The following is a 17,079-nucleotide window of genomic DNA, read 5'->3' as shown; positions in this document are numbered from 1 at the left end:
TGTCATATTTCAAAGAGCAGGCATGTCAACACTTGATGAAATGCTGTCTCTGCTTTTCAAATAAACAGAAACTCCTCTGTGTTTAGCTCTTGAAGGGAAGAATTGAATACAATTAACAGTTTATATAATATGTTAACCCCACGTTAGCCTTTCAAACCTGAGGTTACAAACTGTCTAGAAAATTCCTCAGAAAAATGACATGCTTTCTTTCACAGCATGTAGAAGGCACAGATAATTTCATGACAGCACTGTTTTCTTCTTGCCTGCTGGAAGCCTGAGCTTACAAACCAACTTTTGCTGTGTTGGGGACCTTGCCTGTCCAAGCCACTGTCCCAGTGTCACTTGGTGCTCCAGCAGCACTGTGTCCCAAGGACAAAGTCCTCTGCTGGGCTGGAACTTCCCTTCTGGGGAGGTATGCTACCTCTTGGTGGCCTAAGAATACTAGGGATGAAAAGATGGTTTGCTACAAACAATGCTGAAATGCATTTAAAAGCTTCAATGGATTTTAGATGAGACTCAACATACTTGTGTTATGCAGCAGGGAATGACTGATGGTGAAATGGAAAGCATTAAAGGAATCCCCCTGCCATCTGGTATTGTTCATAGTTTGCTGGCATGATGACTTGCAGATTCAAAGGCAACTTGTACGCGTTGCCTTTGAAAAGATGTGTAAATATTTCTCTCTGCCATTATCATTAAAAGCTGTAAATATGTTTGGGAGGAAGAGTACAACTAAGATGAGTTATGTGCAGAGAAAAAAAATGTCCAAATCTACTAAAAAATAACCTGTAGCTGTTATCTCCTAACAATTACATCTTTTACAGTTTTTTGCTGACAATACTTGGCGTCTAGTACTTGCTTAACACTATTTTACAAATGAGATCACAGGAACTCCAGTTTATATTATTACACTTTCAGCAAGTGCTGTTCTGAGTTAATAAAAATGTCTGTAGTGTCTCTGGCTAAACCAAACAGCTGTTTACACCACGGAGCAATGGGGTGTAAGAGATGGGGTTTCATAGTCCATGGTGAAGATCTTCTGGTTTTGATTGTGTGAACCATTATGATGATTTTGCTAATTAATCCCAAATAAACAGGAAGATGTCTGCTTCAGATAGAAGCTTCTGAATTCCAGCTTTATGACCTTGCTGGCCTTTTGTCTCAATCTACAGGTGCTCCTGGAGGCTTGGGGCTGGCATGGGGTGATGCTGCTCCCATGGGCCCCAGGCCTCTGGTCTTGAACTAGCAAGTGGGCTCCAGTTCACCTCAAAGCAGCTGAAAGATGACTGCTGCAGCTCCTTGGAGCCAGAGAGGGGAAAAGCTTTTTTGTGGTCTGACACTGGCCAGAAAGCAGGCATGATGGAAGCCACATACTCACGCGCCCCTGCCACAGCTGGGCAGAGGAGAGAAAATTGAACAAAGGGCCCATGAGTTGAGATAAGGACCTGAAGAAAACACTCCAGGGGCAAAACAGGCTCCTCTTAGCGGTACAAAGTGAATTTATTACTAACAAAATCAGAGCGGGATAATGACAAAAACTCTTTATGTACCCTCCATTTATATAATAATATATGTATATATACATATTGATTCCCAACCTATTTTCTTAAGCATTTAGCTTCTTTTTCATGCTTTTTGATATTTAATGTCCTATAGTTTCCACTCTTTTTCTTACCCTTTGTAAACTACAGCCTGTGTATTTGGATCTTATTCAATTCTTCAGCCTTAAAAGATATAACTAGCTTGTATGTCATGAGTGCGTAATCAACTTTTGCTTGTAACTACAACTGATATTCATGTAGCTTAATTTTAGTTTGCTCTCCAAATGTGTCTTTCTTTTGGTAGATACTCACATGAAAAATGGCTTTGGAGAGATGCAAGGGAGGTTTTTGCCAAGATATTGCAGAAACTTGAAAACTGGAAGTTAACTTCCTTCCTAGATCTTCCAGCACCACATATGGTATCAATCCAGCCAAAATTTCTTCTGTGAGCAGGCTTACCCAGACCAACCCCAGCCTTACCAGTGGGCATCCTCTTGTCTGTTTGGCTGCTGGAGCCTAGTCCTCACAGAATGCTGACTCAACCCCTCAGCTGAGTGTAACTCACACTGAGCACAGCTCCTCAGGAAAATTTCTTCATGCCTTTGGCATGTATATATCAATGCTTTGGCTTTAGCAAAGCAGCTGGGCGGGTCCTGGCCAAGAATTGAAGGGTGTAGAAGCTGCCATAGCTGTCTGTGACAGTGGCAGTGCTATGTCTTATACAGAGTAGACTAAACCTCTCGAATTCCAGGTGTCTCATATCTACCCGATGTTTCTTTTCCTTCTCCTATAGAAGTTATTCTGGGAGCCACTGCTTTGTATAAATTATTAAATGTTTATCACAGCAATGATTTTCAGTCAGCTGGAATGACATGACATCAAATACCTTCCCTGTGGTCACATAAATATTCAATTGGAGTGAAATGGGCTTTGGGAGAGCAGAGATTTGAATTATTTCTTATACTTTTCCAGAACCTTCACCATGAATCTTTGGTACTGGTAGAGGCAGTTCCATTAACAATCAAGGAAAAGGGGAGGAGAACCTAGGACTGAATGCCCAGGTTTGGGTAGGGTGCAGACAGATAAATCCAAGGCCAGGAAGGCTCAGAAAGGAAACGTTTGAGCTTTTTCTTTTTTTAATTTTAATATACCTAACATCTTATCTCTCCCTTACCCCAATGATTGTTAAAACAGGGCCTTGTTGATCCCTAGAGGACAAAATTCATGGATAAAAACAGTATGCAGTTTTTAATTTGTTCTTTGCAGTTACTTGTAACTGGATTATTTTCTAGTTTCAACAGCTTCTGTAAAAAAAAAAAAAGGAAAAAAGCTGGAGTAGCTCCTGCCAGCCACTGCCTTCTGCAAGCAATAGTCTGCTTCCTAGCTATTGTATAATCTATATCCAAATTATTGTTACATTACCTCTGTGGCATCTCTGCTGTTCTCTCTATCCAGGCCTGTAAGGGAGACTACGTTAATGCACTTCATGGGTACTTCAAGTCTCTTACCTCTTCTGAGAATAAATCTATCTCTGCGCATAAGAGGCTCTAGGTGCCAGGCTGATACAGCTCCACAAGCACAGAGTTAGTGTGAGCAATCCCCTGGGAAGGAGGAAGAACAGTACCTGTGAGCTGTGCAGTGAGCATTCAATTTTTTTTTATTTTTATCAGTTCATCCTTGAGTATTCTTACAGTGAAGGAAATACCCCATGGCATAAATAACTCAGATAAATAATTAACCGATTTATCTGAAATAAATACAAAGCTCTGCAGGCAGTTGCAGCATGATTTCTTTTCCTGATGCCTCTCCCAAAATCTGTTTCTCAAAGCATCAACATCAAACTGACAAGTGCCTCATATTCAAACAGTTATTGCACAGAGCTATCAGCGAGCATTTTCCTCCCACCATCCTTGAGCACTGTTTCACACATTTTATTTCTCCAGAACTGAAAGAATGACAGAAATACACAACAGAAAAAGGTTCAACCATCTAAGGCCACATTCCTTGTTTACCTTAGGTTCTCACCTGCTGCTCTGTTCTGTAAACACAGGCTCCGTTTTGCAGCATAATTGCTTTCCCCATCATGTCTCCTTTCCTGCAGAACAGTTCCTCAGGGTCAAGATGAAATAATATTGTTTATTGTAATTTTTAGTATTTTAATACTATAAATAATATGTGTTATTCAATTTTTTCCTGCCAGACACCACCAGGGAAGAGGTCTGGGTACATAATGCTTGTAGCAATAGGGATTATTGTCTTTTTTTGTATGTCTTTGTGTACATTCTTAACAGGACAGTCAGTTTACAGAGAGTATGATAGGTTTTTTCTTTAGAGATATGGAGAAAAAAAAGAAGTGATGGCAGAGCTATATAACTTTTAAAGGAACAGTGAAAAACTTTAACACTGTGTAACTGTCAAGCTAGATTAGTTCTCTAAGGGTTATTCAGCCTTTGCAACATTTTGCTCTGAACATGAATATACTTTGTATGGTTTTATAAGTAAGTTTTTTTTTTTTTTTTCTCTCCTTGTGCATTGAATTTTTCCATGAGCCATCAGCAAATAGGAAATGGATTTATATCCATTATAAATAATAAGAACTAAGAGGTTCTCTACACAGAACTACCTTGAAGGTGATGAAAGACTTGGCTGTCAAAACTGCACTAAGCAGCAATAGAGGGTTAATCTCTAAACCAAAGAACTGAATACCCAGGAGACCAGATCTTCTTAGAGACAAGACAAGAAATTTTTCCTAAATCTAGGAAGAAATGCCTAAATGGCAGCTTTTTTTAAAAAAATGTAAATTTAGACTTCGCAGCTAAGGACTATGTCTTGTTTCTAAAAGTATCTAGCACTGTAATTCTTTAAGCTTCTTGTACTAAGAGCATGATACTCAAGAAACAATGGGCACATTTGCAGAATAGGTCTACACTGTGAAAACAAATTAGATGAGGGATAGTTTCATCACTGACAGTGATTTTTAATACTCTAGCTAATTATTTTCTTCCTTACTTGAAAAATGAGGCTGTGATTCAGAAATATATTACAACAGTTTGATAGCTGGTACTGCAGTTAGAGGAGAATAATATTTCTTGCTGCTTGCTTCAGATAAAACGTGAAATAAGAAAACTGAGCTGCGAAATAAAAGAGAAAAATATCACAATATAGAAGTTTTCCTACCTGAAAAATGTGGATAGGTACATAAATTGGATGCTGCTATTAAAATTCAGTTTTTCCTCTACACCTTTTAATGTTTCTGGACATTAGTATTTTCTTTATAATCTCTTTGCATTATGATATAAGGGTTTTTAGCAATGGACAATTCACTCATGTTTTCACTTCTATATAGGTATGTTGCAAGGATTCCAGTGTATACCAGGCATAAGAATAAGGAACTCTTTACAATTCTAGTTTAGTGTTTGACCCAAATATTTAACAACAAAATTGAGTTTCTTTGCTGACGAAAATGAAATTTTACAAAAAATATGGACTGTAAAGTTTCTTTCTTTGGTTCTCTTTCATGTTGCCTTGATAAATTAATCTCATACTGCAAAAGTAACTCCATTCAGGGAGATGATCAAGATGCAAACACAAATGTATAAAAGTAAACTACAAGCTTTAAAGTAAGCATGCAATTGCAGTGAGCTACAGAATTTAATCCCAAACACTTTATATCAGTCAGAAAACACAGTTCCATGGATATAACAAAATTCTATCTATACCAGGAGAAAATGTCTCTTAAATTACCATACAAATGAAATATTAAAATATGGAAATTAGTGAGATTTCAAGAGTTTGTGTCTTAGCAACACAAGGTAAAATAATTTTTGATATGTTGTTCAGTTTTTTAATTAATCTACTACATACTTTAGCAAGTCTGCTTTTTAAACCTTCTCCATAGTGACTGACAGCTTCATGAGAGAATCATTGTGTTACTCTCTATGGCAAAATTCTCACTGTTTTCAGTAAGATCAAAAACTTTGAGAACAACATTACTGTAAATATTTGAACAAGATGATTTTTGCATTACAGAACATTAAGTAGTATGGAACTGCTCTTCTTGAGATGTGGACTCAACAATTCTGTAAACACCGATTTTTCATACTATTTAAATGTATTAGATAAAAATTGATAGCAAAATAAGTAAATTTGGGTGCTGCTGTAAATATTTAATGCTCTTATTCAAAGATTTTAGGCTAAAGAATCACCCTGTCTCAAAATCTTTCCTGCAAATTTATAAGAAACTGTACTCCACAAGAATTTTAGAAATTAATATGTTTGAGAAAGGACATTTAATATCATCTTCCTATTTTGTCCTTTGAAAAGCTGCATAAGCATATAGTCAACAAAATCTTTCACTGTCGATATGAAAAAAAACCCTTTAGGATTTATTTTAATTACAATTTTAAATTGTGTGTCTACTTCCTGTTTTGAATTGATCTGGCTCCGATTCCCTTGAATTTTACTTTTATTACATCCTTTATTATAGCCCTTGCAGATCCAACCTCCTGTTCTGCAGCTTTACCATTGCCATCACCAGACTGGGTCAGACACAGCTTTGTCAAGGCATAATTTGAAAACCATCAAGGACAGGTATTTCACCTCTTTTTGGGTTATGTGCTCTGATGATGTATCACCAATGCTAAAAACTCGTTAGTAGGGCTCAGTCTGAGCCTCCCATGCCATGATGTGTGGCTTTTGTCACCAAGCAGATAATTTAGGACTATAAAGGGTTTATTACTGTAACCTTTGCAAATGTTTCCCAGTAGTGGTAGGCTCCTGAAACTCCTTAAATTAAATTCATATGAATTTTCATATTAAATTAGCCTAGTTTATTCAATTTCTCATAGTTTATTTACTGTAGATCCCTGACCTTCTTAAGTAGCATTTTATGGATCTTTTCCAATTTTTTAACACCTTTCCTGAACTGAGTGGGCTTCAAGTGGGAAAGCTAGACACAAAATTGCAGGTACAGCTACAGTCAGGCCAAGTGAAGGGGATTAATGCCAATTTAATCTCCTGGCTCCATTTCTCCTAAGGTTTCTTTATTTATGATGCAAGTGCACAGCTGGCTGGTGTTCAAGGTAGTGCTTCCCATAAAGTTCAGGTCCTTTCTGCTAGATCTGCTGCTCAGCATGAATTATGTGTGGGGACTTCTCAGGGTCAGGATTTTGTACTTGCTGAACCTCCTGAGTTTCTTTGGAGTAAGTTCCATTTTCTTTCCGGGCAATACTTAACAGTGGCTATAGTCAACTTTTGAGGTGGCTGTATTTCTTAAGGAAATATTTGGCATAAGACACAACACAGGTGAATTAGGCTTTAATTTAGGGTTCTGTTTCCTCTGACTTTCTGAAAAGCACTGTGAAAGTACAAAAATTAATTTAAAGCATCTCTTTCTCATAGCCTGTTCTTGTGGCAAAACAACTCAGTCCTCCTGTTCTCATAATTTCAAAGTTTTGCAGATCTCAAATAATACAGATTTTCATAAGGCTATATGTATTATGATGAAGCAAGACCAAATCTTAGTCTTTGTCAGAAGATATAAGGAAATATCTCATGAAAAATGATGTCTATCACAGAGAATTAATCTCACTGTCAAAACCAAAAACCTAAAACTTAGTTAAAAAATTCAATGTGATCAGCCTTAAGCTTTTAAGTCATGATTGTGGTTCTGTTGATTGTCAAGGTAGAAGATTTTAATCTAGTTCTGTTTGATCCTGATCTCTCCATCTTTCATTGGTTTTAGAAATTATTTATAAAAGCTTGCTAAGAGATAAATGTGAGACATAGCATAATAGAACTAAATATTTTATTAGATAGTGCTTATGAGGGTAGATTTTTATTTCAATGGCCTTCAAAGCCAATGTAGCCAATGAATATGAAGCCTAAGGATGTATGCATTTCTTACATATCTTAGCCATCAATTCTTAATTGTTGTGTTATCTGCACCTTAGAAAGATCTTCAAACTCTCCTTACTTACCAAAGAACTATATTTCAAGAACCTCATATGATCATATTTTACAATTATTAAGTCAGTTGACACTGTGAAGGATTTAATTTAAAAATTAATTACCTTTGTAGAAGTAGTTTTTCTTCTCTTTTGCAGATCTTAGCTTCAAATGCCTTATCTGTAGTTTGATGCATACATACCACCTACTGTTAGAAATAGAGCTTTATAATGTATATAATTTATAATTTTCTAGTCTCAGCATTTAATCCAGTACAGGATTTCTGAGCACTGCCGTACCCTGGCTTCCTCTTCCCATCGTTTTGTGTATTATGTCAGTGAAATCTACTTGAAATCTACTAGTGTCAGTGAAATCTGCTTGGATTCAGGAGTTCTGTAAGTCATTGTGGAGGATTGTGGACCAGAAATTAGAAGGATGGCACTGAGTACCAGGCAGCTGACAGCCTCTTTTCCAAGACTGAGTATGATAATCTTTTTCTTCTTTAATTTTACTTGTGAGCCCCTCTCCTTCCCCTCTGCATTTTGTCATTAATATCATTGGAGAGCCAGCAATGGCCCTCTTTTATTTTGTGCTGCTAAGAGAAGGAGCACAATGCACACTGTTCTTCTACTTTGTAGGCAAGTCAAAAGGTGTCAGCCAAGGTTTCCCAAAAAATAGATCTGTCCTAGAACCTGGCAAAGGTTTAGACCATTACAGTGCAAGAACTACCTTTGCTTGTTACAGGTTGCACATGTTTATTAAGTTTATAGGTTTTATTACACACACTCTTTGTTTTTTCTGGCTGACCTTCAGGGAATAGATTTGGTTTTAATCTCCATGAGTCCACTCTGATGTCTACATTAAAGCTTGAAAGTAAACAACAAAGATTTTATTCTACCTCTTTTTAGCTTTCTTTTAGTTTGCCAGAACTTGTTGATCAGCAAGTCAGCTGGCTGACTTACTCTGCCATGCAACATTTATAGTGCTGTATGTCAGCAGGAAAAAGCTGTTCTGAGGAGCTTTTCTAAAATTGCAGGAGTGCAGAGGAATGCCTCATCTGTTACCTTCACTGTGCAGACTGCCACTGGAGACCAAAAAATGAGTAAGATCCATACTATAGCACTATAGCTTCTGCATCTTTTCTTAAACTAACAACAAACCTTCTGCAAATGTCGCAGAGCAGCCTGAAATGTGGTCAGCTATCCTGAGGAGGTAAGTTTATTTTTTCCCCTTATGGATGTGTCAGCTGCATGTTATGTAAGAGCAATATCTGTGTACTCTGAAAAAAGTGCTGGGGAATACCTCACCAGTTAGGATGCAATTTTTGTCTGCCTTTCTACATGCATGGATGTATTGGTTTATATATGGTTGTTTAATACGTTTTCATAGTGCAAAAACATTCTTACACACACACAAAAAGTGCGTATCCATCTTGTTTGCTTAACTACACCCATATAGACAAAGTAGTAAAATTTATAGTACAGACTGTACTATGGGGTAGCATTTATGTAATTTTTTTGGCACATTGTACATGACAAGCCCCAGCTATGGGGAAGTTCTGCCTTTACTGTCACAGGAAATCTGACAGGACACAAATGGAGCCACAGACTTTGAAGGAATACTGTAGTAACCTGTGCTAGTTAGGTGATTGAATTGACTTCTAATGAGTAAATGATATTTGTATCCCTAAATGGAGAAGAGGATATAGATACTCCTAGATGCAGGCTACGATATTTGACTGAATTAATTTAGGAGGACCAAACCCTCCAGAATATTGTGGTAGAAAAAAAAATTAAAAAGAAATCCAAAGCATTCTACAGGGATTGAGGGATACTATCATAAAACTTATTCAGAATCCAGAGAGAATAATGTGATCAGAGAGCAACAAGGAAAGAAATAAAACCCTTTTTAGTTTGAATCTTCTGTTGTCTAGAATGAGCTACTGGCACACACTGTAGAGAAAGGGGAGATTATGATACAAATAGCATAGAAATGGGCCACATCAGGCTTGAGTTTGTAATTTAGTATCTTGTAAAAAATTATCTGCAGTAAGGTTGAGACTCTAAGTTTTATAAAACACATAGAAATAAAAAAAGCTGTGATGCAACTTAGGGACGCGGTGTGAGGACGGGGATGGAAGCGATGTAACACCAACTTAACTCACAACGTCGAGATTCAAACGCAGCCGTTACCGCATAAAGCCGATGCAATTTTTACTTCGCTGCCCTCCACCTCAATAGGAACACCTGATGTTTTCTAAAAAGGGAGAACGAGGGCACAGCCAGGCAATAGGGATAACGGGGCTGCGGCCAGCGCTTCTCCTCAGCGGGGTGCGCACAGCCTTTCCCACCGATTCCCGCTGGCACCATTCCCGGCCCGGGCTGCGGGCGGAGGCGCAGCCCCGGCTCCGCGCCCGCCCCTCGCCCCCCGGGCCTGGCGTGACCGCCTCCCCCGCGGCCGCTGCCGCCGCCATTCCCCGGGCCCTTCGTTCCCCCGGCCTCCGCTGCGCGCCGGGCCGGGCCGCGCCGCTGGGTGCCCGCCCCCCGCCGCCGCAGCCGGCGGGCTGGCAGCTGGGAGGCTGCGCTCCGCCAGCATGGTTCACCACTCGGGCTCCATCCAGTCCTTTCGGCAGCAGAAAGGTCAGTACGAGCCCTGCCGAGCGCACCCATCGGGAGGCCACCGCACCTGCCTGCCCTGCGGGAGCGGGTACGCGGGGAGGGCAGCCTCGGGGGGGGCAGCCTGAGGGATGGCAGCCACAGAGGGGGCAGCCTGAGGGATGGCAACCTCCGGGGGGCAGCCTCAGGGTGGGCAGTCTGAAGGATGTCAGCCTCAGGGGAGGGCATCTTCAGAGAGGGCAGCCTGAGGGGGGACGCGCAGGTCTGGCCGCGGTGTCCGTGCGGGATCGCCCGTGGGTGCCGGCGCGTTCTGTGTGTGTGCCCGCACCCTGCCCGGGATGCCGGCATGCGGCCGTGCCCGCTCCTGCTCTGGAGGCGCACCGGTGCTCTTGGATGCTTTGCTGGGCGTCAATGCGGCTGCGGCGGGGCCGAGCCCGGAGCTGTCCGCGCCCCGGGGCTGGGGGCCGAAGGGCCCGGCCCGGCCCCGCCCAAGCGTTCCTTCGCGAAGGGCGGTGCTGCTTTGGTTCTCACCGTACAGGTGAGTCTAAAGATGCCTACATGCGTGATACGGACAGGTCGTTCAGCCTCCAGAGTTCACTGCGGTTGTTAGTAGGTTTGTTTTTAGGTTTTAGTCTTCGTGTCATTCTGTTACCCAAGTACAAAAGCAGAGTAAGAATATTATTTGTAATTGTGAGCAAGGATCTGGTGTTTTAGGTGCTGATACAACTTAGGTTCGGTCTGTGTATTGAGTTGTTTTTTTTTTTTGTCTGGAATTTAATTGCCAAACAGAAGCTCTTTGCTGGTCCACAAATATAAAGGTGAATTTCCAGTTTTGATTACCATCACCATAAAACCTGTATTATGTTCATGTTAGAAAAAAGGTAATTCTCTCAATGAACTTTTAAAATTTATTTCTTTATCATGCAACCAATATTTTTCTATATTTTGTGGATCAGATGAACCAAGATTTCTCTCACTTGGTTCTCTTTCAGTTATTGACAAACTTTTTTTTTGTTGTTCTTATAGTGCAGTATGGTGTAAATTATGATAGGAAGTGGTATTCATTATACATAAATCATGAGGTCACTTATTGGATTTTGCCTCATTCAAGTTCTTCTCTTTGACTGGTTAGTTGAAAATAAATAATTCAAAGTGCTTTTTCCATTCTGATAATCACATAATAAATTTACTTCCTTGCAGTAGAGGTTTTGCATTTAATGCCAGTCTTGTGTGCAGTAATGAGTGGTGCTGTCTCAGACTGTAAAAAGTCTAGTTTAGTCAGGCTCAAAGGTAATTAATTAGTATAAAAATGTATTTTTTCAACTGTCAAGTCAACATTTACAAAAGCATTAGAAGTCTTGAAGCCACAGTGTTAGTCCTTTTTCATAAGACAGCATTTCTTACATTACAGCAATGATTAGCAAGCTCTAGAATCGTTGTCAAGGCTCTTCAAAAAAAATGCAGCTGTTCTGTAATAACCTTTAAAAAACCCCAAACCCAACTTTCATTTGTCAGATTATAACCTTTTCTGACCCAGAGGTGGGGCAACTGAGAGGCATTTAAAACATGTTTATTCCATTTTCAGTCTCACATGAAGGGTGAAAATACAGCTGTTATAATTGACACCATCACAATTAGAAGCGCAACTATTTCCTAATTACAAGACATTTTAAGTGTTTCTTGGCCTGTCAGCTTTAGCCACTTCATGCTGTAGATGCCTTAAAGCCACTTATCTAAACTGCCCCTTGTGGGTCCCACTACAGTGCATCTTTCATCTTTCAGTTCTATTTCTCCAAACTATCCAGTCTTATTTGGCATGGCCATCCTTTGAAACTTGTTTTGTGTTCAGTTTCTCTCTCAACAATGTCTGTCAACTTCAACTATGTTCAGGTTCTTTGACTTGTGATTTATGAAACTCTGTGTTTGCACAAGTCAAAAAACTTTGTAAAAACTAAGTGAGTTCTGGCAGTTACTTTTTGAGAAGATTATTGTTCTCATCTCCTTATTCCCCCAAAATCCTGATTGAGGTACCTTGCCAGTCATCAGGCTTTGGAGATGAGATGATGCTTTTATGGAGCTGGGTAACCTGTGCAGCACTGACTAACATGACCGTGGCTTTCCCAAAGTTCTCAAATGCAGTGCTCTTTGTACAAAAGGTACCTGAGTTCAGCCTGCTTTTCTCAGCCTAAAGCTTTTAGGAATGGGGAAGGATAACATGAAAACTTGAGCAAAAGGCTATAGCAAAACTAAGCAAACATAAATGGTAATCAAGAATTCATCATCTTACCATGAGGTACTGAGAAGAAGCTGAGTATCTGGTACTCTGAAGTTCATGGACACTGATCTCAGCAGCAAAAAACGTTGTCTTTTTCCTTTTCATTTAGTATTTTATATCAGTCTTTATTTAAAATTTAATATTTTGCTTACTGTAATTTCTAGCTTATTGTTGCTGAGATTTTGGCTAAATGCATTGTTTGTTTTCCAGCTGCTCACTAAATTGTGCCCTAAATTCCCTTTCTTTACAGAATCGGGGGTAATCTTCCTGAAATGGCCAAATGCCCATCACAGCTGTGCCTTGTATGCTTCACTTGCATTAAGACTAAGCTTCATTTTGGGGGGGTGGGGGGCATTGAAAGGACATAATTTTTATGTGGATTCTCAGTCATATAGGAAAAATACACATCAGCAAGTCTCATAGTTCCTGAAAACAAATAGAAGATAATTTTAAACTTTTCAGAAACAGAACTTACCTATTGCTAGGTAACATAATATTCAAACTCAATTGCTAAAGCGAACTAACTTTTAAAAAGAGACACAGAATGTGGTAGAGAGCATTTTTTTTTCTTTTACTTACTCTGAGCACATTGTTCTAGCTGAGAAGTTGTGATTTCAGTACCAAAGCTGTTTTTACAAGGTTTGGAGGAAAAAGATGAAGTTCTCCAGTCTCGTGGGTATCTAGGAGCCTTCAACTGGAAGGAGAAAATAAAGAAAGAATGAAATTACATCCTGAGGATTTGTTACTGTTTAGAATTTAGGTATTGTTTTTCTTTGATTTAGCTTTCCCTTCTTGACAAAGTGAGGAGGTGTTCAGAGTAGGAGGCTGCTGCCATCTTTTTGTCTTGCTCTTTGTTCAAATTGTGTATGCAGAGTGAAACCCTCAGTTTCAAAACCTGCAGCAGAACTCAGTGTAGTGTTATAAAAAGACACAGAAAGGGTTGAAAAAAATAATCTCATTCTTCTTCACCCCCGCAATTCTTGTTCTTCTACTTGTATCCAAAGATAATGTCTGTGGAGAAGAGCAGTGTCCTAGAGGTAGACTAATCTGTGTCTCTACACAGCAGTGTGTTAGATCTGTTTAGCCATCTGTATAGTATTTGCTGGCTATTTTTAACCTCTGCTTTGGCGGAAACTGGTTTTTCTGAAATTATTTTCCTCAGTAATATTCTCAGGTAAAAATCATATTAGTGATATAGACCTTGATACTTCTTACTTTTTCAAAAGGCAATGCAACCTATGGCCTCTGAGGAATTATGTCAGAGGAAAGGGAAAGAAATTTTTATTATTTACTGGTTTCTTCCCAACCATCCTTTACAAAAGAATAATGTTGTCCCTTAAAGATTAATATACAGGTAATATATACTGTACATTACTGTATATACTTCTTTAATATACAGGTTTGCTTAAAACTAGTAAATAATTAATAGTTATTCATAAAGGAGAAATCAGTTAATGTTGACAAGAGCAAATATAATCTCTACTGTAATTTGTAGTTTCATAATTCCGGGGAAAGATAGCTAGTTAGGAATCATAATCTTTTACATGCAGGACATAAAAATATGCTGCAGCCTTAGGGTAGATTTTTGTGGATTCCATAATAGGCGTGGGACAGGTACCAAGCAATTGCTTGTTTTATTAGGGGACTCTACTGAAAACTTGAGTTCTTCAGAAGGAAAGGCAACATGATTTGCAGTGGGCTCTTGTAACAGATACCTGGTGGTAGGGTTTGAATAAATCTGTGTTTAAGGTGTAGGTCAAGGCAATTGCTATGCTTAGAATTTTAAATGTCTAGGACTTTTATCCAAATATGCAGACTACACTTTCCTGGATACTTTGCTGGGTGCTTTTACTGAATAGTGTTGTTTTTTTAATACCTCTATCAAAGCTTTTTAATGAAGGGGTTCAATGATGGGGAGAAGAAAAGATGTTTTGTGCTTTAGAGTGGAGTTGCTTTCATCTTGGTGTATGAGATTTAAGAACGTGGAGTGCAGATTGAAATCTGGTGGCTTCTCAGGTGTCTGGTCAAGGAGTTCACTGTTTCCTGGTTCAATGAGGCAGGAAGAAGTTCATCAATTTCAATACTCATTAAGTCTTTGAGGGCACTGATTTAGCCTCTCAAGGGATTTATCTTGGAGAAGCTTCAATTGAGACTCCTGAAGACATCAGGGATCTTCATAAAAGATGTGTATTTAGACACATTCCAATTCTTATATCTACCAAATATTTTGTTTCATTTCATATATTGCCACTTGAAGTTTAGTGTGATTTAGAGGGATTGAGGATGGAGAATCTTGAATAGCTCTGCCTTCACTGGGAGGCATGTTGCTTCGTTGGCTTTTTTGTTAAATCACTTGGAGCTACTTTGAGAAGCACTGTTGTTGTGGAGTAAAGGTTTCCCTTATGCTTCCTTTACTCAGATTTTAAGCTCTTAGTGACCTGCATTCTTTATAAAACAGCATGTGAAACTGACTTTCATTTCTTGTGAATTTCAATGAGAATTTGTAAACATCACATTTTATATTTTATATATTATATTATAATTTTACATTTATATATTATATTATTACCAGAATTTTACATTTTATATATTGTATTATTACCAGAATTTTCAGTATTCAGGAACTTGGCCTTGTGATAAAGAATCCCATGGAAGCTTATCCAAGGATGTTTGGTGCTTCTGTGGCATGAGTGAACTCAATAATTTGAAGAGACTGCTGAAATTACTAGAAGATGGAATTCTGTCACACAAAAAGTTTTGGTAGACTGCGACCCTTTGCCACTGTTCTTCAGAACAGAAAGACCAAGTTTTCATGTCAGTGTGAATGAAGCAATTTTTTTGGCCTCAGCTCTTCAGTTTTCATTCCAAGGAGCACTAACACACACAGAAAATTTCAGTGCCATACTCATGTTGGCTCTGAAAGCTGAGAGCAATGCAGCTATTAGTACAATCCCTTAAAACAGTAATATATTTAAACAGTGGTACTTAAAATGTTTTTTCAGGGCACTGAAAAGTAAGGTCCAATGTTTAATAAGGCTATATTTGCTCTTACTTCTTTTGCCTAATACAACTGCTCAGCCTAGGATCCACTCCATCTTTTTCACTCAAACACCTTTGAAGGGCCCATAATATGTCTTTTTATTCCAGATTATACTGTTGTGGGTTGTAACTTGAAAAAATATAGAGCTTTTTGAAAACAATCACTAAACGTGACATATTAAACCTTATATTATGCAGGTGTATGAGTGCTGTAGAAAAAAGTAACTTTTTTTTTTTTCACTGAATGGATATTTGAAATGAGAAACTAAAGGATATCAGAAAATTTTGGGATGTTGCATAATTCTCTCTAGCTAAAGAAGATGATGCTGCTGTGGTTAGATTAACTTCCTACAATCTGTTTTAAGTATAGCTTGATATAGTTGTATCTGTGGACAAACCTTGTACCTATTCCACAGCTTTTCAAAATTTCCTGAGTAAGGACCTGTGAAAATAGCAACCCTAGCCACCACTCATTTTCTTTAGAACTCTCATCAGTTATATTTCACTGGGTATATCACAAAGTTGCAAGTTCCTGATCTGCTTCCATATTTTTCTTTATTTATTCTGCTTTTGGTCATTTTTGAAATCTTCTAAATGAGTATAAATGAAATAGCCCTTTCACTTTGTATTCTGTTGTAGTAGCATTTTGAATATATCAGTTTTTGTTTCAAAATCAAGACTAGTCAGCATATTTTATGATCAGAGGTATTTTGAAGTTCCAGTAACTGTGAGAAATTAAAACACTGTCTTAGCTAACAGTACCAAGAGCCTTGCATTACAGTTAATGCAGATGGCTAAGCAGTAACTGAGAAAGTAATGAAAAAAACCCCAGCCATCCATATTTTAGACATAGCGTGATAGCAGAAAGTGGATGTGCTAAATTCACAAGTTTGCTGAGCAACATGAAGATTACTTGTTTTCTGTTTTGGCCTGTCTAAACTGAAGAGTGTGTTTGTGTTGTCTTGAGTCAAACATGCAATGACATTTGCAGAAAGCATTGTATATATTATACATATATATGTATATATATTACTCCGATTACAAATCTTTACCACACTTGTTCTGGAGTTAGGTCAGCTCTATATATTCTACAGATAAGTTACAGTAGATTATTTATTAGAGACAGGTGAACTCAAAACCAAACTGCAGTGTACACCAATATGTTTTAACAACTCTGAGCTACAATGAATGCAAATTCATCACTGTTTTCTCAGAGAGAGAGTCTGAGTCTGCCTCAGTTTGGATTATCATTTGTCTTGTGAGGGCTTTTAGCCAGTGCAGTTACTTAAGGGAGGAATTGTTCATTTTTCTGACTGGTGAGGTCAGAGTTTAATTCTCAGTATATTTGAGTATTTAAGTGAGGTTTTGAAGGAACGGAAACATCAGGTTTTCCCTTTGGGTCCTGTCTAATATTCATACATCAGGCAAATAGCCTTACTATTATGTAACTGTTTGCTCTGCTTAAAGGTAGGATCTTGTGAGTGGGAAAAAAGATACTGTGAAATCCTGCTGAGTTAGAATCCATCAGCAACTCAGGAGAAGGAAGTGTGCTTTGAAGAGTATCTGCAGAAATCCCTTTTGAGCGACAAATTGCTACTGTTCATAGGGTTTTCATTGATTTCATTAGTAACAACATAGGACAAAGTGTTTGTTTGTTGCATCT

The 17,079-nt window shown here is 38.6% G+C and overlaps 1 protein-coding gene across 4 annotated transcripts in view; it reads left to right on the top strand.

The window, feature by feature from the left end:
- Positions 1-9,682: 9,682 nt before the first annotated feature.
- ANO3 (anoctamin 3) overlaps positions 9,683-17,079 on the top strand; it is a 92,044-nt gene continuing 84,647 nt past the window's right edge. The window contains exon 1 of one of the 4 annotated variants that reach the window (XM_026796598.2): positions 9,683-10,193. In XM_026796598.2, coding sequence (XP_026652399.2) covers positions 9,737-10,193 — 457 coding nt within the window. In that variant the 5' untranslated portion in view covers positions 9,683-9,736. Of the gene's footprint in view, positions 10,194-10,270; positions 10,641-17,079 lie in introns of those variants that run through there. The other 3 variants (XM_005492319.4, XM_074543762.1, XM_074543761.1) reach the window with 3 other exon arrangements.

Source organism: Zonotrichia albicollis, chromosome 6 (assembly GCF_047830755.1).
Source record: "Zonotrichia albicollis isolate bZonAlb1 chromosome 6, bZonAlb1.hap1, whole genome shotgun sequence".
Lineage (NCBI taxonomy): Eukaryota > Metazoa > Chordata > Aves > Passeriformes > Passerellidae > Zonotrichia > Zonotrichia albicollis.
The sequence above is the reverse complement of the archived record's forward strand: the minus strand, read 5'-3'. Positions and strand labels throughout refer to the sequence as shown.